The 27966-nt window shown below is 42.9% G+C and overlaps 1 protein-coding gene across 7 annotated transcripts; it reads left to right on the top strand.

Annotated features, from left to right (window-relative positions):
• The first annotated feature begins 17 nt into the window (after nt 1–17).
• LOC105690135 (proton channel OtopLc) lies at nt 18–27901 on the top strand. Of its 7 annotated transcripts, none has more exons than XM_048655648.1 (9): nt 18–506; nt 5987–6228; nt 6865–7004; nt 11929–12168; nt 18033–18366; nt 19583–19691; nt 19771–19931; nt 20052–20208; nt 20335–27901. In XM_048655648.1, exons 2-9 carry the CDS (start codon nt 6019–6021, stop codon nt 21819–21821), a joined length of 2838 nt encoding a protein of 945 aa, XP_048511605.1. In that variant the 5' UTR covers nt 18–506; nt 5987–6018; the 3' UTR covers nt 21822–27901. The 7 variants fall into 7 exon arrangements, with proteins under 7 accessions (XP_048511605.1, XP_020710410.2, XP_048511606.1 ...); XM_048655649.1 differs by lacking the exon at nt 18–506 and adding an exon at nt 3083–3283; XM_020854751.3 differs by lacking the exon at nt 11929–12168 and having other exon boundaries at nt 22–506.
• The last annotated feature ends 65 nt before the right edge of the window (nt 27902–27966 follow it).

Genomic DNA, 27966 nt, shown 5'->3' with positions numbered 1-27966 from the left:
CACTAATACCCTGTTGAGATGAGAACGCACACGTTAAACGGCCCGAGCGCAGCCCGGCTCCGCTATCGTTTGACGGTCATTCGCGCACATGCGTCGATTCCTTGTTTACATCGAGTATAACTTAAGTCGTACAAGGGTAGAAAAGTAGAAGACGCGCGTTGCCGCGCGTTTCGATAATACGATATCTGCACAGTTTTTACGGTGTTATACCGGAAGCTGTGCTCCGTATAGAAATTTTCTCGGAGTGTTGTTGTGAAATTTTGAACAATCGAAGAGATAAAACGACGGGAACGAAGGAGCGTCTGGTGTGCGGTAGCTTCGGGGTGATCAAAGGCCGCCTGGTTTGCGGCCGTGAGTTACCTTGCCGCGAGGCGTATAATTTAACCGAAGTCCCATTGCGTGCGGAACGGAAAACGAGAGAAAAAAAAAACAAGCCGAGCATCGACGCGACCCGAGTTATGTAAAACGTAATATTCCAACGATTTTTACCTTCATCTACGAACCGGGTGAGTACCTAAATTTCCGCCCCTCTTCTCTCTCTTTAGTTCTGTCCGAAAATACGTTTTTCCAATTCGAGAACAAAACCTCGCGGCTATTCGCGAGGCTCTGAGGAACTTGCAGAAAAATTTCGCGCGCGAAAAGAAGTAAGGAGGGAAGAGGGTCAAGTCTCGAGTCACGTGGACGCGTTGAGTAGACGCCGGAGTGGGAGGAACTGCGGGGTGAATTCCTCCGTAGAGTAATAGAAAAATCGAAGAAAAAAAAGAAAAAAAAAAAACGGAGAACGCTCCAGGGCTCGTTCAGCCTTGATGAGAAAAAAAAGTCGTACACTCTCGCTAATTTTATGGGACACATTTCCAACATAGAATTTTTGGGCTGGTTTTGTTCCCTAATATGTATTGAGAGACAGCGAGACCTTATTTCTATTTTAGGTATTTTTTTTTTTTCATCGTTCGAAACAGTTATTATTTTAAATTTGAAGATTAATTGAAAACTCGAAGCTTCTTTTTCGTAGTTCGGTCAACGTATAAACTTTTCACGTGAACTCGAAATGCGCAAAAATTGATTCCGAAGAATTAATTCCCCATAGAATTGAAACGTGCCAAACGAAATGATGTAATAGAACTTCGGGAGATCGTTAAATTTGCGTAACGTTCGACCACGAACGATAATAACACAGCTACAGACGAGTCATGCGGTATGGAAGCTTCTGAAAAATGCGAAGGCATATTTCGAGTTTTTCCCTCAAGTTACTTAGCGCCAAAATCGTAGAAAGCGCTATCGGCGCACGATCCGTATTTTGGCCGAACGGAGGAGCTAAAAATAATCAAAGTCCTCCGCGGCTAAGTAAAAGTTAACCAGATCCGATTCCATATCTTGCAAGAGCCGTATTTCATCCGCTTTGACCATAGTGGCATTGAACTATCCGGTCGAGGGACGCTCGGTACAGCGGCGTCGCTCCCGACGGGGTTGCTAAGGTGACGCACGGTACTCCGCTGTACGCATTCGTGTGTATACATAATACGTATACATAGCGTACAGACAGCTTGCACACAGAGACAGGTGGTAGGCGCGTTACCCAAAACCGCGAAATACGTAACTAGCGCGCGAACGCTTCGGCGCCGCGCATCCGACCATCGGGAGCGGCGATAAAAATCCAAACGTCATGCAACACCCCGCACCCTCGGGAGCGAGAAGTGATCTCTCTGCGTGCAGTCGACGAAACGCACAGGTGGTATCGCCGTTCCACGCATCGCCTAATGAACGCGCGCATGTGTATACGTGTTATACATATATCTCTACGGGTATTCGGTTTGCACAGAGAAAGTGCATTGGCGGTGCTCCGTAAAGTTATAATTCCCACATAGCCGTCACGGTGAAGGGCGAGAGGGAGGCCTCCGCCGTCGCCTGACACATGAGAACCGAGTTCATAAAGCGATTTCGATTATTCCATCGCGAGCTGTCTCTCCGGTATTACATTAAACTTGCGCGCCGCGTATACTCAAAAGTATATCTGTCAGCAGTGCGCTCGTACGACGATCACGACGACGACGACGACGACGACTATAACGATCGGAACAACGCGCGAACCTACGTTTCCTAGAGATGAAAGAAAACTCCGCGGGGATCTACGGAGAATCTCTAAAGGTGCTCGATAAAAAGCACCGCGGATACTCGGATAACGTTTCGCTGCGTCATTGAAGATCCGAACAGAGATTGAAATATAACGTGCCTTTAATCGCGTTTTTTCTACACAAACTTGAGAAAAAATATCTACATATACATTACATCGGATGCTGCGTTAAACTATCTCAACGATAGCAACCAAAAATCGTTTTCGAATAAAAAATTTACTGCCCCGCAGATTACATAAATCACGTTGGAATCGAAATTCCCGAATTTGTTTTTTTCGACGATCTCTTGGATTCGGGAAAGATAGAAAAAATTTTGAAATTTTTTCATCGTTTTTTCCAACCCAGTAGAATATTGTCCTGTTTGAATTTAGTGCGACGGTAAAATATTTCAGTTGCCACGGTGAATTTTGGTAATAATTTCAACAAAATCGGAAAAGTATTTCGCTTCGAAATGGAGGTAAGATTCCAATAGACGTAATTCTCATTTTCCACACTCTTCTTCCGCATAGGTAGACTAATTTTTCCGATTAGCCGCAAACACCCAATTTGGTATATCATGCGCCTGATCATTTGCGATCTTAAACTCGAATCGAATTTTTCTAAACATTCCTCGTGAGATTCTCAAATTCCCGATTCATCGCGAAGAGAGAATATCGGTTGTCCCTCGAGTCGCCGACTCAGTTTCCGAGGTTTCGTTGTTCGATTTTGAAAATTCAAACGGTTCCGGGTGAAATGGGCGCGCATCCGTCGCGCACATCATTGTAATCTTGACGAGTTTGGTTTTCGGGGGGAACGTTTTGCAGACGGTGGTAGGTAGGTAGGTAGGTAGGTAGGTAGGTGAACACCCGATGGCGAAACGTTCGGGTCGATGAGACGCCAAAGTCGTTGGCGACGCCGGCGCCGGGACGCTCACAGGTGGTCGCCACGCAGTCTGGTGTTCGAGCCCTTGTCGTGCACCTCGGTTACCGAGGTCTCTGACCGACTGCGCATCGATTCCCGACACTTCCGGTACCCAGTGTTGTGACTCCGTGATTATTGTGCTCGTATGCGTATATTGTGCTCGTGTGATCGTCGTCGGACAAATAACGTTACCGAGCTCGACACCGGAACCCATACGACGCCATCCTCCCTTCGTTGGGAGAGCAATTCCTGTAAGGGCGCAACGAAAATAGTAGATTATTATCCTTCACCCACCTTTTCCATATCTCGCCTTACAGCGTACGATGCGCCGGCATTCGCCGATGGAGATCAATTTCTTCACGCCCTTGTCCTGAGAAAAATATTCTATGATAAAATGAGAGTTTGAGCGTTCGTGGTCACCCTGAGCTCCCAGCCTCGGATGCTGGAAGCCATGCTTCTGTGGGATGTTATTTGTGCGAAGGTTTTGGTTGCGGAACGAATCTCGAATTCCGTCATATCGCTGGATACGCGCGCGACGCTTGGTAATTAGGTTGAAGGGTACTAGCCAGGGGTTGTTGTCGTTACAAACAAACCTATCGTACGTACTCTGAGATTTTTCAAGGAATCGTTACCCCGATTGTGGGTCATCTTGCGACGCTACGAAGGAAGTGATCTCGCAAATTTAGATCCGAAGTCAATTCCGAAACGATTATAAATTCGTCGCTGAACTATAACCATCTCGCAATGCCTTCCTTGCAGGGGCTATTTACGGAGCAATAAATTTGGACGCAATAAATGTTTTCGTCAAAATTATATTCGATCAGCTGCAAATCGGCGATGAATGAAAAATGGGTCGCGATTCAGTTTGTTGTAGACCCAAAATTATATTCGAGCCAACTCAGTTTCTTGCCTCCGTATCCCCAATGTGTTTTTTGGCTCAAAGTCACGGTTTTCTCCTGTTTAATTATCAGATGAAAGTCGATCGTTGTATGAATACATCGTGCGACGATACACCTTATTTTTAACCGAAACCGCACCGTCACCGCATTCGGTCATTCGGTCGGGCTTATTTTCAAGACTGCACAAAATCCCGCTATCGTTGTAATGTGGCGATCAGTCGCGAATTAGGAATCAGGGACGCCCTCGGCGCCCGGGTTGATTGATTTCGCGAGCTACAGGGCCGAAATTTACCTTTAGTTCATAAAACGACGGATAAAAGAACGAGACAAACGCTTGATCAATCTGCAATCTTTCGAAACGAATTGGCTCATCGAGGAAGGATTATATTCGGCCAAATAGATACGATCTAGTTGAAAAAGAATTTCCTTGAACCACGAAGATAAATGACGCCTGGTCGAGCATCGTCATGTTTACAAACATTGTATGATACTCGAAGCGGAAGACAGAAAATTGTTCGAGCGTATTTATTTGAAGTTATCGTATTATAGGCGAAGCCTGTAAGCATTCGAATCTGGTGCAGATTTTTTTTCAAATCTACGTAACGATTCTGTGCAGAATGACTTCATACGCATAGGTATGTTAACCCCGTACGTTTAGTTCGGGCAGGTCAGTGATTAGCCACATCACCGCCATCTTTGTATGTGCGTACCCTCACTCGACGTTTCGCATCTGTTTGTTTCCTGTCATTGTTCGGACGCACCTGACCATATTTGAATAAGCGATCGAATTCACCTGCGACGGAAAATCTTTAAACTGACTCCACTTATGGCGTTCGCATTTTCGATTCGGTTTCACGATTTCAAATTCGATGCATGCCATTATTTCCTAGATCGATTCAGCGCGTGTCGCGCCTTCAAATAGACGAAAGAAAAATGAATGATGAATAAATCGCGACGCACCGGATCTCACCGGATGTGCATCTCCGCCTTCGTCGAGCAAAGAAAGATCGACGTGAACGCGTCTATCTGCAGGTGTCCGCTGGAACGTTTCATGAATTCAATCCGCGCGATGACGTGACACTGCAGTCGTCGAAGTGGCTTCCGTAATACGTTGCACGGAATCAGGAACAGCTTGTTTCTTCCATCTTATAGCTATACGTATCAAATTTAATTTACTGATTTAAGAAATTTTTCAGAAGCCTGAAAACTTTCATTACAGAGATTCATTTAATACGGATAGGCACTTAATTAGCTTAAAATTTTGTCACTCAATTACGTTTCTCGATTCGCAAGATCACGTACAATTATAATATAGATCCTTAGAACACTCCAGGTCGCAACGAGTCACGGACGTTGTCGCAGATGTTGTACCTACTTGAGATTTCCAAGATTTATTGTAACGTAAAAATTAAACCGGAAAACAAGTCTGTGGTTATATTTTTAACTTTACGGAAGATTTGAAATTTTAATTAAATTAAACGGTACCTCAAACTTTCTCGGTTTTTAACAACCACGATGTATCCGATGAACATGCTAACCGTAAACTAACTGGCAAGCGAAGAAATTTAATCCAACTTCTTAAACCACAGTGATTAAAATACCCCCCGTACGGTATTTTACCCTGTATTTAATTTTTTCATTCCCCGTATACCACTAAAAAACTGCACCTCGCGAAATTGTCTTTTTATCTAAATTGGTTGTTTTGAATATAATCCGCTAAGATCAATAATTGGGTGTCAAAGAGCTAAAATTTGAATCTCGTTGAATATTTGAAGGATCTTCTGATCGACGAAGCCCGACATAGCTGGTGATCGAGTATCGAAAACTTGACAAATATTCATCCTCGAATCAATTACAACCCCTATTTCAGCTGCACTTTTTAATATCACAGTAGATTGCGAAGTGTTTTTTAGCGCGGGAGAATTTTACCGGTGAAACTTACGGTTCATATTTTCCTTTATATTCCTCCCGAATATATTTGATGTACACCGAGATGTTTTCGGAGCGAAACTGAAAGTACTCCGTAATGACCAACGGCTTTGAACTTTGTTTCAGAATCTGCAGGGTAAAATAGTGGATTCGAGGAAATGCAACGGTGTCCGTACCTCCACGAGATGAAAGAGAGATTACTCTCGCAACCTACGCCTGCCGACAGCCTCGATATGGAGCGTCTCGACGGTGGAACCCCCGTCAAAGAGTCGAAACACCACAACGAATACCCGGCTCACATAAACCCCGGGGTGATTCCTGACCCTCCGGAAATGCCGCCGGATTCTCTCATCGGCACCGTTGTCAAGGTGACCGTTTTCTCCATCTAGTAATCGGACGATCCCCAATCGTGGCCGGTCACTCGGGGGGGATTCAAAAATTTCATCAGACCTCAAGTCCTCGAATTAAAAGTCCGAAAACTTGATCCGCCCATCGGAGGTTTGAAGTCATTTCGAAAAACGCTGACGACGCGACGACGGCCTAGAAAATATAGCGGTTAAGACGTAAAATTAAAAATCATGTGACGTGGTATCATTTCACGTGCAACATTCTCTCACTCCTCAACCGAGACGTTTCAATCTCAACAGCTGCTCTTTTGCACCGCTAGTCATTTTTTTTTCCATACGTATTGTTCTCGCTTCTCATCCCCCCCCCCCCGCAATTGCCGTCCATTATACTCTCGGATCACGCGACTCGTCGTATTTCTCCCACATACGACGTATTGATTGAGCCTCGGGCTCTATTTCTAGAAATTTTTACCCCCACAAAATCCGACGAAACGGTACAAGTTTCTATCAACTATGCGCGCAATAATTGACGTTCGAGGCAAACACGCTCGCGTCGAAACGAGCGAACGATCTTAATATACATTCAACCGACGACATCCTACCGCTGAAATATAACGAATGAAAACTAATGAATGCATATTTTAATTTCCGGTGCAGTTAAACGCCGATGGCTACGGATCGCACACGTCACCGGCTCACGCGCGACAGCCTCTGGTACCCCAGGTGTCGCACACACCCCCGGCATGTTCGACTCCGATCCACACGCCCGCGGGTGGAGTACTGCCCAAGAATGCCAAGTGAGTAGTACTGTAATCAAGATTAATAATAACCTTCCTCACCGCGGAACGGAAATCCGTTTCTCTATTCCGCAACAAGCCCTTTTCGGGTCACACGCGGGAACGTCGTTGTTCGCCGCGTAACATCCATAACTACGAGGGGAGGGTGAAAAGGCAGGATGTCGACTTCGAATGTTCAAGTTTTAAAATATAAAATCTGACTGTAGGTTACGCTGAGGATATTTTTGACGAATAGAAATTCTGTTTCGAGGTATAATGACTCATTGTTAGCCTCAGCGTGCGCGATTCGGATGATTATCCAACTTGTGGATGACCATAGTTGCAAATCGGATGACGACTCGAATCCTTTGCCCATTTTCTCTCGAGTTATTCTATCGCATGCGTACCTGCAGGTACGGATGTAAATTTCAACCAGTATACCGAAATTTCAAAAACGAGCACATCGTCTTATACCTCGAGGACTTCCTTGCATAGTCTTCGAACGCAGCTAAATCTGGTACGCTGTTATCTCTTCGCCAAGACCAGATGAGACTGCACAAAACTCTGCCTATCGCGACTACAAAGTCGGGGCTGTAACTTGAGCGCCGTTATCTGTATCGAACGGCTATGGTACAGCAGGCAATTTCTAGCAGCGAGTCGTATCTGGTAGCGAAGTGGACGCGCCGGATCGAGCCTCGAATCCAAACCACGATACAGATTCAATATACCGTGTGTCTCAACGTTTACACTCCAGTACGTCCGGTAGCTTGCGTTCAGGCGCCACTTTTCCCACAGCGCCAGGTTCATTCGCGGAGTTAAGTCCAATTTACCGATATAGCGTAAACCTGGCGCTCTATGAGACGGTAGATGGATGGGACGTTGCGATGAAATATGAATAGGAAAAACTTTACGAAGCAACGACGCCCGCCGTTTATCCGCATCATTCGTAAACTCTGCGGTCAACTTCACCGTGAGAATTGTTGACGTAGTTTTCAACTGGACTGATAATAATTATGAGAGATGCACGGGGTATACTTTGTTACTGACGTACGTGTTCCCGATGAATTGAGAAAACACTGGACGTACGCTCGGACGTATGTACCGTTACGTTGCAGAGACGTGTATTGTACACTTATTGACCGAATCGTTCTCCTTTGTCATTAGATTATCATCTGGAAAAATAATCCATTCATCAGGACCCGACTCACGGTGAACTTTCTCAGAGCTAATTAGACACAAAACAGATTCATAAGCCAGCTACCGTCCCCGGCTCAATGGACATTCTTTCCATAGTAACCGACGGAGCGTCTGTTCCATTGAATTATATTTATTTCATTTCATCGCACGCACTGGAGCATCGTATTTATCAATGATCGCACACGTACGTACGTCACTCGTTCGGCGTCGGGACTGAGATCCCGAACGCGCCCGTTTTCAACCACGTATGACAAGAAAAAAAAACAAAAAAAAGATATAACTTCGGATGAAAATTGAAGATAAAGCGGCAGCGCCATTCCACCCCATTGTTTTCACACCCCGAGATTCGAAAGAAAGAGTGACGATGAAAAAAACAAAAAATTACCATCCGTCACACGCGACTGATCGCGAGTGTAATGAAAACCGCTTGAAATAGATATCCAATTGAAATTAACACGGGCTTGTGTAGAGTCAAGATATGCGTACATATGTACATCTGCTGCTGCTGCTGCTGCTGCTGCTTCTTCCACTTCGTGCACGCATGTACATGTGCTCGTATGACCTTTGCGCGGTTCGCAGCGGTGGTTGAATTATAATTTTGAAATTTCAACGGATTTGTGCGTTTAACGAGTTCAACATCGGCAGCGAGTTGAAGCTGCAAAGAGGTTCCCTCTTGCGCTGCTCTCCAGGTGTAATAAGTGGGTAGAGCGGGTACGATATTCGCTGGTATTTATCCGCCGGCTGTAGCGGCTTCTGCGTGTAGCGCTGGTACATGGCTAACTGGTATAACGCATGAGTTGGAATCAGGTCAATTTCGATGTGATTTATGAGCACTTACGTACGTTCGAGTTAGTTCACCCTCGCGGAGGCGAAACCAGGATGTCTCTAGGACTAGAAATCACCTGAATTATTTCCCGCAGGGAAACGTTTCTAGTTCGCACGATCCACGGTTAAAACTTAAGAGCTCAGATCGCGTTCCTCTTGAATCAATACCGTACACCCGGGTGGGGTGATGCTGGATCGATTATTGGAAGGAGAATTTTTTTATCCATTGTCTCGTCATAATTAGGCCCTTCAGAAACTTCGTACGTATCTGACCCGAAACTCGACATTCAACTCCAGGTTTACCTACTTTTCTCCGGAATACATTGAAATTTTATGATAAAAGATTCAGATAAACCTTAAACACATATTTGGACTTTGATAATCGGAATCTTCTTTGACGAAAACGTAACGATTATAAACCTCGACAAAAATTCACACGCCACGTTAATCCCACTTACGCGAAAACCCCGTCGGATGATCGATGATTGACGATAAAATATGCACGGAGATCGAGTCAGATGTTCATTAGGGCTGTCAGCCTCTCAATTTGTTGATAGATGGACATGTCGCAATATGGCATTTCCAGTATACCGGAAAGAGAGTATCATTACCGCATACCCGCAGCACGAGTGCACACGGGTGAATAAGCGGTTCTTTCCAATTACCGTCCGCTTGTTTTATTCGTACATTTTTTTTTCTTCTTTCTTTCCTTTTCTTTCCTTTTCTTTTTTTGTTTTTAATTACATCCCTGAATAATCGGTACCAACTTCTGTCGGTGATCTCCACTTCGCGACACGGTGAGAAACAGAAGAGACGGTCGGTCTGACCCAATTTATTTTACCCCGTTTCTTTTATTTTTCTTCCGAAAAGAAATCCTTACCCGCGCTGGCGTAGGTAAGCGAAACGAATAATTTCTGACCCACTCGTAGATACGCTGATATGGGTGAACGGCGTCCGTCAAAGTCTAGCGATCCGATAATTAGTCGAGTGGACGAGTTTTTTTTAAGGGAAATCTTTCAGAACGTCGAAATTATTCGGTTAAACGTGACGAACGTAAGGTAACAACGGTAAGCGTCCGCAGTGTCCATTGGTTACAGTAGGGTGGTGCTCCGTTTTCGGAAGAGAAAGGTCAGTGACCTGGGTGGTGGCGGTATCGAGCGGGTCAGTGGGTCGCAGAACAACCACCACTACCAACTACCGCCACTCCACGCCCTGGTCCCAGCATCCTCTCAGAGGAACCGTGTCAGTAACGGCTTTCCGTACCACGGTGCCCCGTCCCCGTATCAAATCTGGGGTACGTGCTCGCTTTACCACCTTTAAAGGTGACGGGAAACATGGCGTAAACGACGACGGACGTAGGCACACTATATCTGACCTTCGGATGACCGACGTAAACGTTATAAGGGTCAAATCTGCTCAGCGACACTCTCCCCGGGTCGAGTTTGACGACAGGGTAGGTCAGGGCTGTCAACCGGCTGACAATGACATCGAACTCACCCCGATGTTGTACGAACGCCTCGTCCTCCTTTGTCAAATTGCCAAACGCGAATAGCCGTTCGACGAATGAACAAAAAATCACGCGAATCGCCGATGCTTCCAACGATCGGAAGTGGGTCGCCCAAGATTTTGAAAGTCCAAAAAATTCCAATTCCAAAGCGAAAAATGGTCCTCTCGTTCGACTGGACAGTTGCGAAGGACCTTTTGGAACGTTATTCGTCTCCGAAGTTTCAGAGGAACGTTCAACCTCGATTACATTTATCGAACATAACGCGGAAGTTGGCAAAAATTTTTCGTCGAAATTTAAAATCTCGGTGCGGGGCATGTATTTCAGTTGTGGGTTAATCTTTGTCCCTGAGTCCCGCGGGTTTCGGGCGGCGTCTGCGCGAGCGTCCCGAGCCCGGCCCGGGAGAGATGTCCCGGCGAGCCTCAGTCTCCGGGATGCTGGGGTCACAGAGTGGAATGCCTTGCCCATATTCATCCGCACCAGGTTCATCTCTCTTACCCTGAGATCTACCGACCCCCCTTAACAACGTATCGCGCCCCGTTTTGCCCCCGTGCAGTCACCTTCGAGTGTGTTCGTAGCCTTTGGTGGACGGTTGGCGTGCGTTACCACCGATCGGTCGGTCGCGTTCGCGATAATCGTGTCCGTTGAAGCAAGTGCGCGGCATCAGAAGCGGTGAGCAGCGACCAGTTGGCTTATTAAAAGTGGTCTTCCTTCTGGAAGGTAGAGCGAAAGCCGACGCAAAGGCGCGCGACCGAGGGCAACCGATCACGCCGTTTCGCGCGTACCCTGGAGAAAACAGACATCCCATACGTTGCGACGTATTTTACGCGCCGGTTCTCTTCCACCTTTTTTTTCTTTCACTCGAGCTTTATTCTTGGGATTCTATCTCCCGCCTCGCTCCGATGTTTCCCTCCGATCCGACGGAAGACGATTGCATTTTGTTATCGTTCTAACTAGTCTCTCTGCATATCGCGATCGGATCGATAGATCGATATCGCGAAGTGTACGTGTAGCGAGCCTTCCAGCAGGAATTCCTGAAGCGCCGTTCAAGCATCGGGGTGGTAAAAACCACTCAGGATTGAACACATCATGAAGTAAAGAAAACAAAATCGATAACCATCAAATACAAAACAAAAAAGAAATCAGAAAATAAACAAATACTCGTCGCAACGTTCGAACGCCATTTGCACTTGTGAGGCAAACTTCCGAAATAAATGAAATAGATGACCAATGATTTGTCGAGCGCCGATCGTAAAAATGCCATTTTCGAAATCGGAAATCGTGAGATCGATCGACGATCGCGTCAGTTTTATAGGCGACAATAGAATTTGGTATATCGTTCGTTGGTTGCGACGGGTTGGGTTTCGATTTCCCGATTGAGATACGTAACAAGTTTTGCGCTAACCCGTGTACGTACAGAGAAGAGACGCGGAAGATCGTCAGCGCCCAGGAAGAGGTGGCGATGGTGGGCGGCGGTGACTGTAAGGTGGCGACCGTCGAGGTGGAGGCTGCTGCCGCTGGCGACAACACGGCCACGCTTCCGGTCACGCGGCCCCTGAACCCCCAGACCCCCGCCAACGCCCAGGACAACGCCGAACGCAATAATGCCGCGAACAAGAGGATGGAACTTAAGATCGTCAAGCCTAAGCCTGACGAAAAGTAAGACCACTCAATGGATCAGGAATATTCCATGTTCAGACTGATCTATGCATTAACACGTAGCGAGAATGGAATCCAATAGAATAGAATAGAATAGACGCTTTTTAGGGACCCATATCAAGACCGGTTTTTCATGCCGTTTCGCTGAATCGCTTTTCACGAACAATAACGTTGCGCGACCGATAACAAATGTCCGTAACGGCGTAATTCGAGTGTTTCATTTCGTTCGAACACGAGAAAGGGTATATTTTGGAGATTGTTATTTTCTACGAAGAAAGGAGGACTGTAGGTCGAAAACCATTGGAACCGTTTCATTGGTGAGGAAAAGTCAGGAGGTCGCGTGTACCGATCACGAACCTGATGCGTAATTACTTACCCTTCACTTTTGAATAATCTCCAAAAACCCCGAATCGGTTATTACCGGAAGGTTGAATCCGTTCCAAAGTTATCGGAGCTGATTGAATCTAACGATAGAATTATTCATGCGCAATATTTCAGCGTTATGCGTCGAAAGCGAAGAATGCGTCCATCGAACCCCCCGATGTACGATTATCTTGCTTAGTAATTTGTGTCAACATTGATCACAACGAATCGATTATAACAACGTTCCGTGGCAACGGTCGACCGCTCCGTAATTATTCCTTAACATCTACTAACGATTCTCTCTGCGTAAAATTTCTTTCACGTTGCAATCGATGATCGACGTTTCGCTGCCCCGAAGAATAATTATTGGTTCTGTAACAAACGAACATAATTTGCCGATCATCACGTTCGACGTTCTCTATGTTATTCCGATGAGTCAGGAAGATGAACTTCTTGCTGAAGAATTGAACGACTCAAAATTGATCCAAATCACACATATCGATTGATTGATGATAGCCCGATGAGGTATCCATTTTTGATTCAATTTCGCGGTGTGAGGACGTATGCAAATTGGCCTAAAAAGAGAACGGCGGAATCACGGTTATTCAAATGAAATGTTATGCGAACAATTTTTTGTTTCAAATACGTTTCATATTCCATTTGTTTCACAATATGCGACCCCTCAATGTGGGGGTTCAGTTTCATGCCGATATGGATGAAAAAGAATTCGAAATGTTGTGAAATCAAGTTTTATTTCTCGCATTTCGATCGCACGTCATAAACAACCGGAATTTCGACGTCTTCTTATTGCGCATCAATTCTTGTGGGTTACGCCCTTCCGGTCCTTGGCCTTCGTAGAGAGGTATTCTCGCCCGACCGCGACAAATTTCTGCGAACGTCGCATCAATTTTGTCGCGACGCGGGAATTCGCTTCTTTATTTTGGATACGCACGCGGTATCGAACCCGCCGGATCCCCTGTGCGAAAAAACTTGTCCCGGTCGATCGGGAACGCCCCGTATTACGCGTTTGAAATAATTGCCACTTTCTCACAATATACCGAACTGCACTGGGAACGTGCTGCGTTGGTTCGTTGCAGAGAAAGCTCAATTTTGCATACGTATACTTCGCTTGTACGTACACGCGTTACATACCTATGATATACAGGTGTATCCGCGCGATATTCTCACGAGTGCAGGGGACGTGCATCTCAACGTCGTATGTACCTACTTATTATTCCCGACGCAATTCAACGTCCGCTAAATTTTCTACGCGCTCGCGCGCCTGCCCAACGTCAGATTTATCCGATCTGAAATGCTCGCCTTCCGAGCAGTCGTTAGTGATTATATGCTAATACCTATGTCTCTTCGATTCGTAGCGTAATGAGGCCTTCGCCTGTAATCGAACGTAAAATTGCGCCGACGAAAAGAAAAGAAATATCTGCTCAACGCTTCTCAAATATTTTCGCATCATGAAACATGAATGCGATAATGATAAACAAAGCATAGCCGCGACCTACAAAAACATTACAAGTACTTTTCAAATATATACATCGTTTCAATTATAATTTTTGCATATTCGTCGTACGCGTGTGTCTGTGTTATATATCGTATATTCTTTGAATATCATCCGAAAAGAGTTGTTCGTTATGTGGGAAACATTTGTACTTTCAAATTATGAGCGATGATGTCCTTATTTCAAATTCGTCGCGAATATCAAATGACGCAATTTCACCCGTCCGCGTGTAAGTAGTAGTAGACCAAGGTCGTCTTCCGGAGTACCGGCTGCCGCGTAAACCAATCTTTGTGATGTAAAGGCGTGTATTTCATACGTACCTACCTACCTATGTCGCACGTTACCTAGGTCTCTATTATATTTCTATATAGATACGAATAGATACGTATATATTTTTATTTCCATCTTCACGGGCTTAGTAGTTGTAACGTCGTCTAGCGTAACGCGAGTCGTACGTATTCGATAACAGCATACCATTGGCCGAGTCGACGAGATGCTCAAATTACTGAGGTAGTGTATACTGCAATTCTCGTGTGTCAAACTGCAGCGGTAAAAGTAGGCAGTCAAAAGTAGAATTCCGTAACAGTATAACGTATGTACGCGTCTCTGACGCGGCGTTGACTTCGAAATCATTCGCACCCGTCACTCGGCAAATCTCGAATTTAGACTCACGCTTTCGTGCGTGTCAAATGACCGTTTCGTGGCAACGCACCGTTTGATAAATCGACAAACTAAACCCGGAAGTAAAAGGGCTCACTCCGTTTAATACTTCTCGGTTCGCGTATACATTTTTGTACCGTAAGTGTTATTAAAAACGCGGTAGCGGCAGCAGATGTTCGTCCGATTCGAGCCACAAACTCGGTTCGAACTGATGTATGAAAAAATTTTGATGATTTGATACGAAACCCAACGTTCCGTGTTTATCGGTCGCCCTATGGCTCGGACATGCGTCGAACGTCATGAATTCAGGTAAAATGTTTCCATATTTTTGATTTTTGAATCGAAAGTTTTTCATAGAAGACAGAAAACAAGGACGAATGACCGTTGAGAAAAGAAAAATAACGACAATAATAATGATGGCAAGAATTACCGCTCACGTTTTAAATATGACGGTGTCAAAGCTGTTGTATAACTTAAGAAACCTGATTTTCTCGAAGTTTGCGAGTCGAGTACCTTGAAAAAATCTCAGCCATTGTAATCGGGAGAAGGAATTGTGAAAGGGGTGTACAGGTGTATTTTTCATTGGAAAAGAAGACTTGTCAGCCAGCGTTTGATCGCATTGAACCGCCTTTCAGAAACTTGGGAGCATGAAAAACAACAAGGGAAAGAAAAAAGGAACCAAGTAAATGTTAGATGCATAAATTTTCGAGTAAATCAGGGTCAAGCGTCTGACCTCTTCGTACCTTTGCAGCGTTACATAACGGGGACGTTACGTTGCGTTAATTCCTTGTCGCAAGGTAATGAAAAATAACCGAAAAAAAAACAAAAAACAAAAAAAATCGACGCGGTGTACAACTACGCGGCAACGGGGGTGGTGCGAATGAAAGGAGGAAGAATACGATAAGATAAGAGCAGAAATTCTGCCCCGGTAGTGAAAAAAACAGAAGAAGAGGTACGAGGCAATATCGAAAGAGTCTGAAGTCGAGATCTCCTGGGTCCAGGTATGCCAGAAGACAGAGCAACGAGATATTTGGCGAGGGTGGAGGAGACGCGGTGGCGGTACTCCTGGTTTTATCGACCACGCGCTCAGCCAGTCAGCAAGCTGCCCGGAGTCTGTGCACAACGCAACGAACGAACGAACGAACGAACGAACGAACCGTAGGAGCGAACACAACTCTTCATGTATCGCGCGTGAGCGAATATAACGCTGGAAGTTGAAACGATGCGTATAAGAGAAGAACGACCGACTGGTATAACTTAACAACCCGTTCGCTCGTGCAGGAGTTGCAGTCTGCGACCGAGACTACGTCGTCTGACTCCGAATTAACAAGGGAAGGGTTTCGCGACAAAACGAGAGAAAAAGGCGACGGAAAATAATCGATTATTCGAAATACGCGTTCGTCGTCGGTAACGATGAAAAAATCATCGCGTACAGGAGATCCGGATCGCTGCGTAGAGAGAATTTTGGGACTTGAAAAACGTTTCTTTGTTTTCTTCTCATTGAATATCGTGACGGTACAAGTTTTGTAAAAATCCACCAAAGTTTATACGTAATTTTTACTTAATATAAAGTGTCTTCATATGTACTCAAAAACACATGAACTTAAATCCTCGTTGTATGGACTTTGAAAAAATGATAATAATAATAATAACAGTGTCGCCCCACGCACGTGAATGATGGGGTAGAAATATTTTCCTTTTCTTTTTTTTTCACATCCCGTTTTTTCATGCTCTTCGCCCTTAGCGGCGGTACATACGAGGAGTCTGAAAAGCCCCGCGCAACACAGGAGACAATAAAGTCTGCGCTACAACCCTTGAAATATCAACGGGACAAAGACTTCGTTAAACTCTTGTCGGGGGAATGCACCAGACAATATTGTGGCACACGTATATACGCATGCGACAGAAGCGCGCGTATGGAAAAGACTGAAAAAAATTTTTTCTTCATCCGATGCAGCAACGCCAACGGCACCGGGAACGGCGGCAGCGGCAGCAGCCCTCGGCAAAAGTCGATAACACATAATCGGATCTCGGCGCGTCGTCATAAATTTTATAACGCGAGTAACGCGATACTACGTCTGGATACGTCTTCGTTTTAAAAAGTCTGAGCTCCGTAATCGTTGCACCCATTAAAATCCGGATAAAATAGTACGTCGATGGGTTCGAAATCGCATAATGGATATACAAGCGGTGGCAAAAAATGAAAAACAAAGACAGTTCAAGCATCGCGGAATGTTGACCGATCTTCGTGGTGGAATCGAAGAATCCCGTAGATTTCTTAACTAGTTTCAGGACCGACCGCTTCGAGTCTACAAACGGAAACTCAAGTCAACGCTTTTATACGCATAGGGGACGTACACCCGTACGTTCGTATACATACACACCTTATAAATGAGTCGAGATTTCGTGGCGAGGATCGCCGCTCAGAGGCTACCAATTAATATCACCCTCGGCTCTGCACAAACGGCAGTCGACTTTCGTAAACAATCCGTGCCTGACGGTTACCAGGTCCGGTAGACCTACTCGACTCTCGAGCGTTTCTAGTCGTCTAATTAATCGTCCGCGAAAACCCGTTAGCCGATTCCGCTTGTCGTGCGACGGGCATTTTTACACGAGAACGGAGTTATACTTATTGATTTAGCGGCTAAAATACAACGAACTTTGAATACTTAATCGAAAAGGTGTTTAGAATCGAAGTGTCAGTGCTGTTCGACGATAACGGTCAAACATGACTGACGTGAACATGGAACTTGAAGTACGTCCGTTTTTGAACAACGAGAATAAATTTATTTCAGAACCCCGAGCCGCCAGGCGAAATTTTGACGGAAGAGGGTAAGATATTGTGTATGCGATCGTAACGAGACCAACAATTGTCCCGAAATCACGGTCAAAGAGAACTAACAAAACTGCGATTCGAATGGGCTTGTTTTTTAGCGGGGTAGACTAATCGGCACCGTTTTTTTTTCGCTTGGAGGGTGTGAATTATCGCACGTGGGATGTAACCGCACACATTTCCAGCACGTTAGACTATAGTCGAAAGAAAAAGCGCATAGATAGTAACACGGTCTGCACAGTTGACGAGGAAGTTTTTAGACGAATCGAGTAGCACTTTTAGAGGAATTGAAAAGAAAATAAATAGCATCGGGAAAATATTCAAACCAGTTGTACAATGATCAGAAGATGAAATAAAGTTTTTTTTTCCAATATATTCAAAGATCACCCAGAGCGTAATAATAAGAGAATTTCATGCTGTTCATCACGCATTGTAATTAGTGTTTCTTTATTTATGGCAATTTAGAGAAAATTGATTGACTTCTTTTTCCCCCAGAACATCCCTCTTCATAATAATGAGCTTTATCTACGCTAAGCTTCTGGTTGTCGTCTGCATTGCCTACGTCATCAGTGAAGTTGTAACGCACAAGTTACCGTTGTACTATTACGAAGGTTTCTTCACTTACCTCTACGGTGCAAGCATTCTATTCCTGCTTTACGTATTCTGCTTCCTGCTGCAAGAAAGCGCGTGTTGTTCGCGAGGCGCGGACACACCACCGCCGCCTCCCAGGCCCCCGAAACCGCCAAAGGAACCCAAGGAGACAAAGGATAAAAAGAAAAAAAAGGAAAAAGAGCAGAAGGCAGCTGCCAAGAACAAAAAGGAATTCCAGGTTCGTTTATTATCCGATGCTTCTCACTTTTAATTAGAGAAACTTTGAACATAAACTCACGAAAGCTCAAAGCCTCTTGAATTTACACGTCCAACAACGGACAATCGCAATGCTTTGAATGTACACGATATTCGCAGATTCGTTTAAAGCAAACGTTCTTTGTGGATCAACGCTGAATTTTTATTTCTCCTATTATCGAAGGTATCTATGAATCGAATATACACGTATATGTCTCTCTCTATAATGAACAAGTGACCGATAAAAAATGACAACGGATGCCGAAGGTGCGAAGGGAGATCGTTAAATTGCGTAAACGTTAAACATCTCGATATGTTTATATGGTGGGGAATGAGAATCTAGATCGGTTTCATCGATCTACATTTTTGTCGGTTTACAAACTGGGTGACCGATCGTGACTCGTGGGAGTGCAATATTATAACCGAGTGCTGTAGGACACCAGATGCCTATGCTTGTGCAATTTTTCTTCATTACGCAATATCGGCCGGGTTTAACATTTTATAGACTTTGCGGAGACGCGTCCGGCAGACAGTTTCTGTACGACCAGTTTAAATTATGACTAGTCGAAAATTTTTGTGACGTTGAAAAGGTTCGAAGTTCCAAACACTTCATCATACATATTTGCGACCAGATGTTCGAACTTATATTGGACACATAGTCCGTAGATGATGTGACTTCCGACAGCGACTCGTAAGGAAAATCTCACGTTGCGTTCTGATGGTAAGACTAATAATAAGTTCTGATTGTCAGTTATGAAAAATCTCTTCGATTCAGACAAGAAAAAATCAAAATCCATGGAGTCGTTATCGAGTCATCGTCGATCATAAATTTGATCTAGCTAAAAAAGGCCCCGAAATACGGAAATTTGAGATCTACTTCAACTTTTGCTTCACGTATCGAGTGAGAAGTTGAGAAAAAAGTTTAGACGACAAATCTCGTTGGCCGATCAACAGAATCTTCTGGTCAGTCCATCTTTTCCGAACCAGTAGCCTCAAACAGTAGAATCTATACTTGGAGATTAACATCGGCGACATGTAAAAACTGATCTCCTACCCATTCCTGATCAGTTACACGTGGTTTCCAAGGTCCAATTTCTTCACTGTCGGAGGGAGAGAATATAATTTCTGACCATTACTGCGCAAAGTATGAACGAATCTCTCGTACATTCGATATAACATATTTTATTGAATCGTTACAGGATGCTGTGGAGGTTGAAGCAGGAGTGTCGAACCGAGCTCTTCGTAAACGTAAAACGTCCCAAAACGACCATAGCCACGGTAGCTTCTTTCTCCGTATCGGAGCGATTGGTGAGCATCGAGGATCGGCCTTCTCAAACTCCCTTATTGTTTGAAAACGTTACCATCCCCCCGTCAATCTTTCTTTCAGCCTTCGGCTTGGGTACCATGGTGTACAACGGGTTGGAGTTTGGTGCGTTTTTCGAGGTACCGCCCAGTTCGCCGTGCTACCAAATACTCCGGGGCATCAACCCGGTGCTGCAAATGATCTTCACCTTCATGCAGATGTACTTCATATTCATGAACTCGAGGGTGAGAACGGCGATTTCTTGCGAATTACTTCGAAAGTAGATCTCTTCTTCGCGCGACGTATCACTCGGCCGGCGAAGCTTTGAGAAGCTGTAGTAAAACACGCGTTGAATTTCATTCCAGCTGAACATCCATCGATTCAAGGTAGTCGCTCGATTTGGTCTTATGCACGTAGTGGCGACAAACCTCTGCGTTTGGATTCGTACTCTGGTATTGGAAAGCCTCAAGGAGATCACACAGTACCATCAACGTCTTGGCCAAGAAGAAGCAGGTGTTCTAGGTGAGAAAGATCAGATTTCCATCGACGCGAAACTATCTCCTTTCACCGCTGCTCCAAAACAGGGTATAATACGTCCGATTGACGCCACCGTATTTTCTAACGTCGCTTGAACTTTCTCATTGTCAGAGAGCATCAAACAACATTCGCTACGGAACGCGGGTGCCATTCTGGGTACCGAACCGCGCGACCTGGCTCAGCTGCGCGAGGCTCCGATCGGTTCCAGAATTTCAACGACGGCCGCCACCTTGGCAACGACGACCGTTCCACCGATCGGCAGAACCCTCCGAACCACCGTCAAGGCCATCGCCAGTGCTCTTACCACCACCGCCGCGACGACGCTGACCCCCTGGACCACTACGACGACCACCACCACCACCACCACCATGTTACCCCCGACGACGACGTATCCCCGACCGATCACGCGTAGCAAAGCTACGACCCTTACGACGCTGTTGACGACACTCGGTCGAATGACCACCACCACTACTGTACCAACGACCACTGTTAAAACGACGACTGCCGCCACTACGGTACCACTGATTCCATTTTTGTCGGAGTACATGAACGCCCCGCAGAACAATCCTCCGGTAAATCAGATATTCGACGTCAGTAATTCGACCAATGCCAGTACAAGTTGGATGCCGAGTTTGGGATTTTATTACGCCGAGGCTCTGACGGAGGATGGCACGATGTCGAATTCGTGCGGGCGGGTCAACATAATGGGAACGATCGTTCAAGACGCTGCTCCTTATTTGTTCCCATTCATAATCGAGTACAGTCTGATAGGTGCAGCCGTGATTTATGTAATGTGGAAGCACATCGGTTGTTACCCCCGCTGGCCGCTACGCATCGAAGTCGATCTCGAGCGTAGATTAGAAGCGATGCTCTCGCGTCGCGCGGTCGCTCTTGCCCACGCCGGACACGCTCGAGTCGATTGCGTTGGTGCGAGCAAAGGTCTTTTCTTCGGGCTACTTTTGTTGGTAGGCTCTCTGATATGCCTCATTCTATTCTTCGTCCTAATTCACCACCCGGAATTCGGTTTACTCGCCATTTATCTCGCCGACGTATCCCACTGCGTGTTAATGGCGCTGTCGATAATCGCGATAATCGTCGGTTTCATTCGGGTTCAAGGCCTCAAATTCAAAGCTGAGGAGCAAAGTGACCTCAACGACATTCTGCTTCGCGTATCGGCCTTTGGACTCTTCGTCTACGCCGTTTTTAGCGTTATTGCTGGCTCACTGGCCGCTTTTACCCACGAGCCAAATTTACTCGTAATGGTTACCGGTCTTCTATCGGTTGCCCAGGTTGTACTTCAGATGCTATTCATCGCCGACGTGTCCCGCAGGCGCGTTCACCTCCCGGAACACGATCGCAGCAAACCAGGCCGTCAAGTTGTTACTTTTTTGCTGATCTGCAACGTGACCATGTGGGTTATTTATACCTTCGAGACTCAAAAGGTTGTAGCGAATCCCGTCCAGTTGGATTTCTATGGATTTTTAGCATGGGCGATCGTCCAGCGCGTTACACTTCCGCTTTGCATTTTCCATAGGTTCCATAGCGCGGTAACGCTCGCCGAAATATGGAAGACGAGCTACAAAGCTCGCCTCGAGTAAAGTGAGCGATTTTCAACGGGGGGAACTTATGCAATATAATGCTCAACGCGAAACAACGCGCACAATTACATTACTGAGCTCAACGGCGCCGTATACACATAGGCATGCCGAGTATGAAATATAAAATAAAGGCAATTGACACGTCGAATGGAAATGATAAATGGATAAATATCGAAGGAATGCTGAGAGCGAATAACTTAAAACGAACCGAATCCAATGACATCGTGGTAGCGCAAATAATTACCTACTTCTTGCCAAAACCGGCCATACACGATGAAACGCAGTCGATACGCGGCACGAATCAAGTACTTATGATGCCGTAGCCTTGCGTAGGTACTACGATCACGTTTACAGCTACGCGGATGCGTAACGTAAAAGATTGCAGCTAAATAGTTTGTTCAACTTTTCATGTGAATGGATAAAAGAAAAAAAAAAAAGGGAGGAAATATGAATGATTAAATAGGACGACACGGTGCAATAAAACGATTGACTAACAACGACCGTATAGTATATTCATTGTCAAAAATCAATTTCGCTGACAAAAACGGAAGCTGAATGTCTTTTATCGTTTGTAGATAAAGGACGAGTTTTATTCTGTTCGATCGTCGGATGTACGATGTTTCTCAATGTCACTGTCGAACAATGATCATAGATTTAAAGGAATAAAAAACAAAATACCAAGTCACGTATGTCGATAGGACAAATTTATGTCTACCATATATAGATATCAAATCGTGAATCAAATGATTTCCAAATAGTTCGTAAGGCCCGAATCTCAGCTGTGAAGGTTATTACAGTGATAAAAAATAATTCTTTGCTGTTTTACAACCTGTATACGGTTAACACGAAAGGCAAATGATAATTTCTAGACCATATCTTTTTTTTATTTTTTTTTTCTTTCAATTTTTGCTCTGGCCAAATACTTATTCATCATGATTCTAGAGTGTGACAAAAACATTCGATTCAGAAACAGACTATATGTAATGAAAACATTGCCAAATCTTTACAAATAATATGCCTTTGCAACTGCAAAAATTTCCAATTTTAATACTATGAAAGATATACAGAGATGTATAAATGAAACAAGAAAAAAATTGAGAAATGAAAAATCAATATACACCGTTTCGTTTATACTTTACATCAACTTCAACGCGACTATTGTCAAATTTTCTACTTTTATACCTGCACTGCATTACGTGTCGAGGAAATTTCTATTGACTCGTATATACTTAATGAGCAGTCCAGCTGCATTTCGTTAGCTACCTTCATATACTGTGAAACATCTCATCGTTCAATAATCGCCTATGATAGTTTAGAACAGAGCTGTTTTTGAAAAAAAATTGTGTAACAAAAGAAGACTGTAACAAGGGGCAATGAAATCAACGAGCGAGAATACATTCGTCGTGAACCAGAATTACGGTCTCATCGGTTCGAGGCCCCAATCGGTACACGTATGTTTGTTTTATCAAATAATTTTTGCATCCCGGATGGAGATTTTCGTTACAATATTTTCAATTCGTACATCGCGTCTGGCCATCGCTCTAATTACACGATGAATAATCTATCGACAGACAACGAGAGATTGAAATACAGAAATATTAAAAATCGTCGTGAAACAAAACGGTTATAAGCAGCATGCCTCTTCATAGCAACGATCTGAGGATGAATAAACTCGGAATGAATCGATGAAAATCTACGATTGAAATGTTTCATCTTTCATAATTGAAAACGCTCGCTTCTGCACCATAAAAATAAAAAGGAAGACAGAAATCTGCGTTTATTGCGTATATATGTAAAGTACAAAATTATTTCTATTTTAGTATATGTTGCGTGACAAACGAAGTCCAATATTTTATTCACTATATGTATGATATAATAATTACCGAAACGATCAGAAATGAAGAATTATTAATACTTAAAAAAAAAAAAAAAAAAAAAACAAGATGAAAAAATTCCAAAAAAAAAGCAACAAAGAATCGTACGAAATCGAAGAAAGAATACAGGTGAAAATATGGATACAATGACGATCCGATTGTATGAGGAGATATAAATTGACGAACGTAATAAAATATAATATAGGTATATATAATATAAACTTCGATTATATCGTAACAATGACACGACGTGTATAGAGCTATAAAGAATATTTTTTTCTTCTGGCGTCAGCTGACACATAAGTGATCGAGAATGTAAAGTCATTGAATGGATGATTATACTATTATCATTATTCACAACCCCTACACGTTATATAGCGACAACAGACGAACCGCAGACGCGTAGCTATAGAGCTATAGCGACACGTCTAGCTTACCAGAAGATATTTCATTTACAGAAAGGAAGGAAGGAGAACATAATAATCATTATTATGAAGATATGATATTAATAATGATAAATTATTGATTAATATTTAAGACGACTCGAGAATAATTCTCTTTTCGAATCATCACCTTAGAATTAATAAAGAGCAAATCATTGAAAAAAGGCAAAAACAAAGAGAGAAAAAAAAAAATACTCGTTTGAATACAAATCGCTTTAGAAACCCCGATACCTGATCCCCGCCCCGATTGAAACCCCTAAAAAGAATCCCGTAGACCCTCTCGCGATACTTCCAACCCTTCGAATTCCCCAATGATATTTATTAGCGTCGAGTCTACATATTTTACGTAAACGATTGATAATGAGAAATTTGAAGATGAAAAAAAAAAGAAGATTATTACACAATAATTATATCTACATGAATTATATGATATTATATACTATATAAATATATGTATATAAAAACATTCATTTATATATATTATAGTGATACATGAACCTGAATTAATATTTACATGTGTACATGTGTACCCGAGATGACATTATACATACATATATAAAATAATAATGATACTACATATAATATATACGGGGTATTACACGTCAGATCGACCCGACCAAAAACCTGACCCTCTCAGAATCGATTTCAATCGATTCGTTGGTGTTTTCGTTGACGATTTGCAGTATCGGGACTCTTTTTATCCAAACTTATTCCGGAAACAGCAGCTAATTGAATTTAGCAACTTCGTGCGTGAAGTCATAATATGCGGCCTGTGACTGCTGAATAACAAAATATTTGGAGTTTTCGAAAACCCAACATATGTATTTATCGCTCCGAGTATGGACCAAGGCACATATACGAGAAAGCAAACGATAGATTTTCGTGAATTCCAAAAAACTGAGTTAGAAAATCGTTGTCTTAGCCGTCACGGACAGCCATCTCTTCTGCTCATGCCTTTGAAGTTTACATAGAATTAAAACTTGTTGAAATCAAACTTAATTTGTACCTGAACAATAGTTTTTAGGTTTTACGTAACGGAAACTGATCGTGCAGCATTGTCGATCTGCTTACTGCAGAATATTTTTGAATGAAAATCTACAAAAAATGGAAAAAAAACACTGATACTGACTAAAAGAACAATCGGAAAGTTTTCACTAAATCTGAGACGGCCAGGGTTTCGGCCAGGTCGATTCCACGTGCTCGGCACTTACCCATGTATATCGGGCATTCCACGTCAAAATGAAGATGTTTAAACTTACTAGTAGCCAGTTGCATTCAATTTCTTTTTAAACATAGTTTTTCCAAACCAGAAACCACACCCAAAAGTATTTTTGATCGGTAGCTCTCATCTTTGAATTCCAAAAGCTACGATATATAAACAAGATCCATGACGACGAAAACACATTTTGAAAATTTCCTATTCCATCATCAAATTGCGATTATTCGTTCCCGAGATATGATTGAAAACGTGATGGGAAAGAAGCTCGAGATTTCATGTTCCAGCGGGCCATATGATCTTGTTCGTATTCCTACCACTCAGCGGCGTACCGCCTCGCTAATTTTCCCGCAATGTAGAATAATTTAAATTTCATTGGAGGTGGGCACAGGGTACGTATATCGGTAGCGAGCTCCGGTTCACCCATGAAACGGGTGATATGTATTCTATTTTCCAAGATCCTATTTTGGCTCGTACATCAGGCATTCTGGATGCCGGCACGTCCAGGGATTTTAATATAAATTATGGCGTTTTAATAGATGATTCTGAAATACCTCGAGTAGTCGAACGAATTTCATCAAGTTCAAAAATATTATTCATTTCTCTGTAAGAGAGAGAAAGAGAGATTTGAGAGAACGAGCTCTGATTGAAAAATGCTTCACAACGTGGGTTCTGATTTGGAAAAACTATGTTTAAACAAATTTTTAAGGCAATTAAAGACAAGTAAGTTAAAACGTCTTCATTTTTACGCGAAATGCTCCATATATACACACATATACATAAATTTCAAGCGTAAGATTGATACATTTCGAATGTGGTGTAAATATCAGTAAATTATTCAGCAGAGTGTTTGTGAAGCGGGAGGCTATAATTTCCTATTAATACATTTTTTTAATACACCTGATTCATTCTATACGTTATCATTACGTCATTATTTATTGATCTTTATTGATAATTACATTATAAAGGATTATTACATTATACAATTATCACGAACATTAACTGCACTGAAAATATAAAATCGATAAGAACAAAACGAGTAAAGAGTTAAAAGAAACAAACGAAAAGCCAAATTATTTGAAGAGACAACGTACTACGTACACAATACATGCATTCACAGTATAAGTATGTATAATAACATACATCAGTTCTTAATAATCATACAATATTTTATAATCGGCAAAGTGCTAAAATGTACCTATAACGTTGAACCATATTGAACTGTAATCGTGTTTATATGATTATCCATGTCCAATTATACCGATAGTAGTTTTTGTCGAGAATCATTCACCCACATTCGTTTTCTGTATCATTGTCATCAAAAATCGATTAACACAACCATCGTGTCTGAAACATGTGATGAACACTGCGACGCGTTGGTCCCATTTATTCAAGTTTGCCAAAAATAAAAAATAGCTTTTCATGGACATTTAAAATATAAATTTATAAATAATTATACACTATACATAATTTCCTCTCGTTTACCGCGACAATGTTTCGCCGATACTCTGCACTAGATATTGAATATGTCTGAATTGAAAAAAAAAAAAAGAAGAAACAAATTGAAAAAGTAAAAAAAAAAACGAATAGTCCACACGGACCGACATATAATAATCTTTAAACGAAATTACTCATTACGGTTAGAATAGAAGACAAGGCACTGCCATACCGGACCAACCAATGCAAAACCAGAAATCAGATAGTGAAAAAGAAAAAAGCAAAGACAAAGAAAAAGTTGTTCTTTGCGAGCAAACCCCAAGCCCTCCATTTGAAAACGAATGATCCACACAATGACGATTATACAAATCCCATACCATGTAATGTTGTGGTAAGGTTTATAAATGACATTGAGAAAAAAAAAGAATATTATTAATAATATTAATGAATAATTCATATGAATTTTACCGTACGTATGTTATTTTTTTCAGGCAACGCAGTGTTTGTACATTGCCTCTATCGTTAAATGATGAGAAAAAAAAAATTATTCAATAAATAAAACTCTTGTATATGTACTACTAGCTTTACGGTAGCCGTAAGCCTAACCATTTCAGTCATGGATTTGAAATTATTGGATATCCAATGTGGTGTAATAACGAATTAATTGAAAGGGATTAAAGTTTGTGGGGAATGTAGTAGAAAAGATAATTATACTCGATCGTTGTATACAATTCTACATCGCGGGTTTGAGTATCCTTTGGAAATAAATCCATGACGATATCTATGATCCATGATTGTAGTAGGTGCGTTTTTGATGTCCTTGAAATAATTAAAGTTTGTATACACACTTGCACAAATCACACACACCCCACGATTATACAAAACACGATTGATAAAAGTGAATAAATAAGTACATGTTGTCAAGTAACCAGTTCATAAGTCAGTAGTGATAAATTTAAAAGAGAAAAGAGAAAAAAAAAGGAAGAACACTTATCTACATAAAGTTAACACATTTCATTGTATCCGTTGGTAATTCACATAACGTTGTCGCATCCATAAGGTTTGTAACGATGACTGTATTGGTTAATAAAAGTTATCTAGATGTACATACATCACGATTAAACGTTATTCAGACTTCCTCAAACCCCCGTCGCATAAAAAAAGACTGATATCGA

This window comes from Athalia rosae, chromosome 5 (genome assembly GCF_917208135.1).
Source record: "Athalia rosae chromosome 5, iyAthRosa1.1, whole genome shotgun sequence".
NCBI classification, from domain to species: Eukaryota; Metazoa; Arthropoda; class Insecta; order Hymenoptera; family Athaliidae; genus Athalia; species Athalia rosae.
The sequence above is the reverse complement of the archived record's forward strand: the minus strand, read 5'-3'. Positions and strand labels throughout refer to the sequence as shown.

What these genes read in the sequence shown, in the direction of transcription:
- LOC105690135 (XM_048655648.1), top strand. Translation starts at nt 6,019, where the DNA reads ATGCAACGGTGTCCGTACCTCCACGAGATGAAAGAGAGATTACTCTCG. An exon ending in AGAACAAAAAGGAATTCCAG is followed by an intron (nt 18,367 to 19,582) that starts GTTCGTTTATTA and finishes GAATCGTTACAG; the next exon opens with GATGCTGTGGAGGTTGAAGC. An exon ending in TCTCCGTATCGGAGCGATTG is followed by an intron (nt 19,692 to 19,770) that starts GTGAGCATCGAG and finishes TCTTTCTTTCAG; the next exon opens with CCTTCGGCTTGGGTACCATG.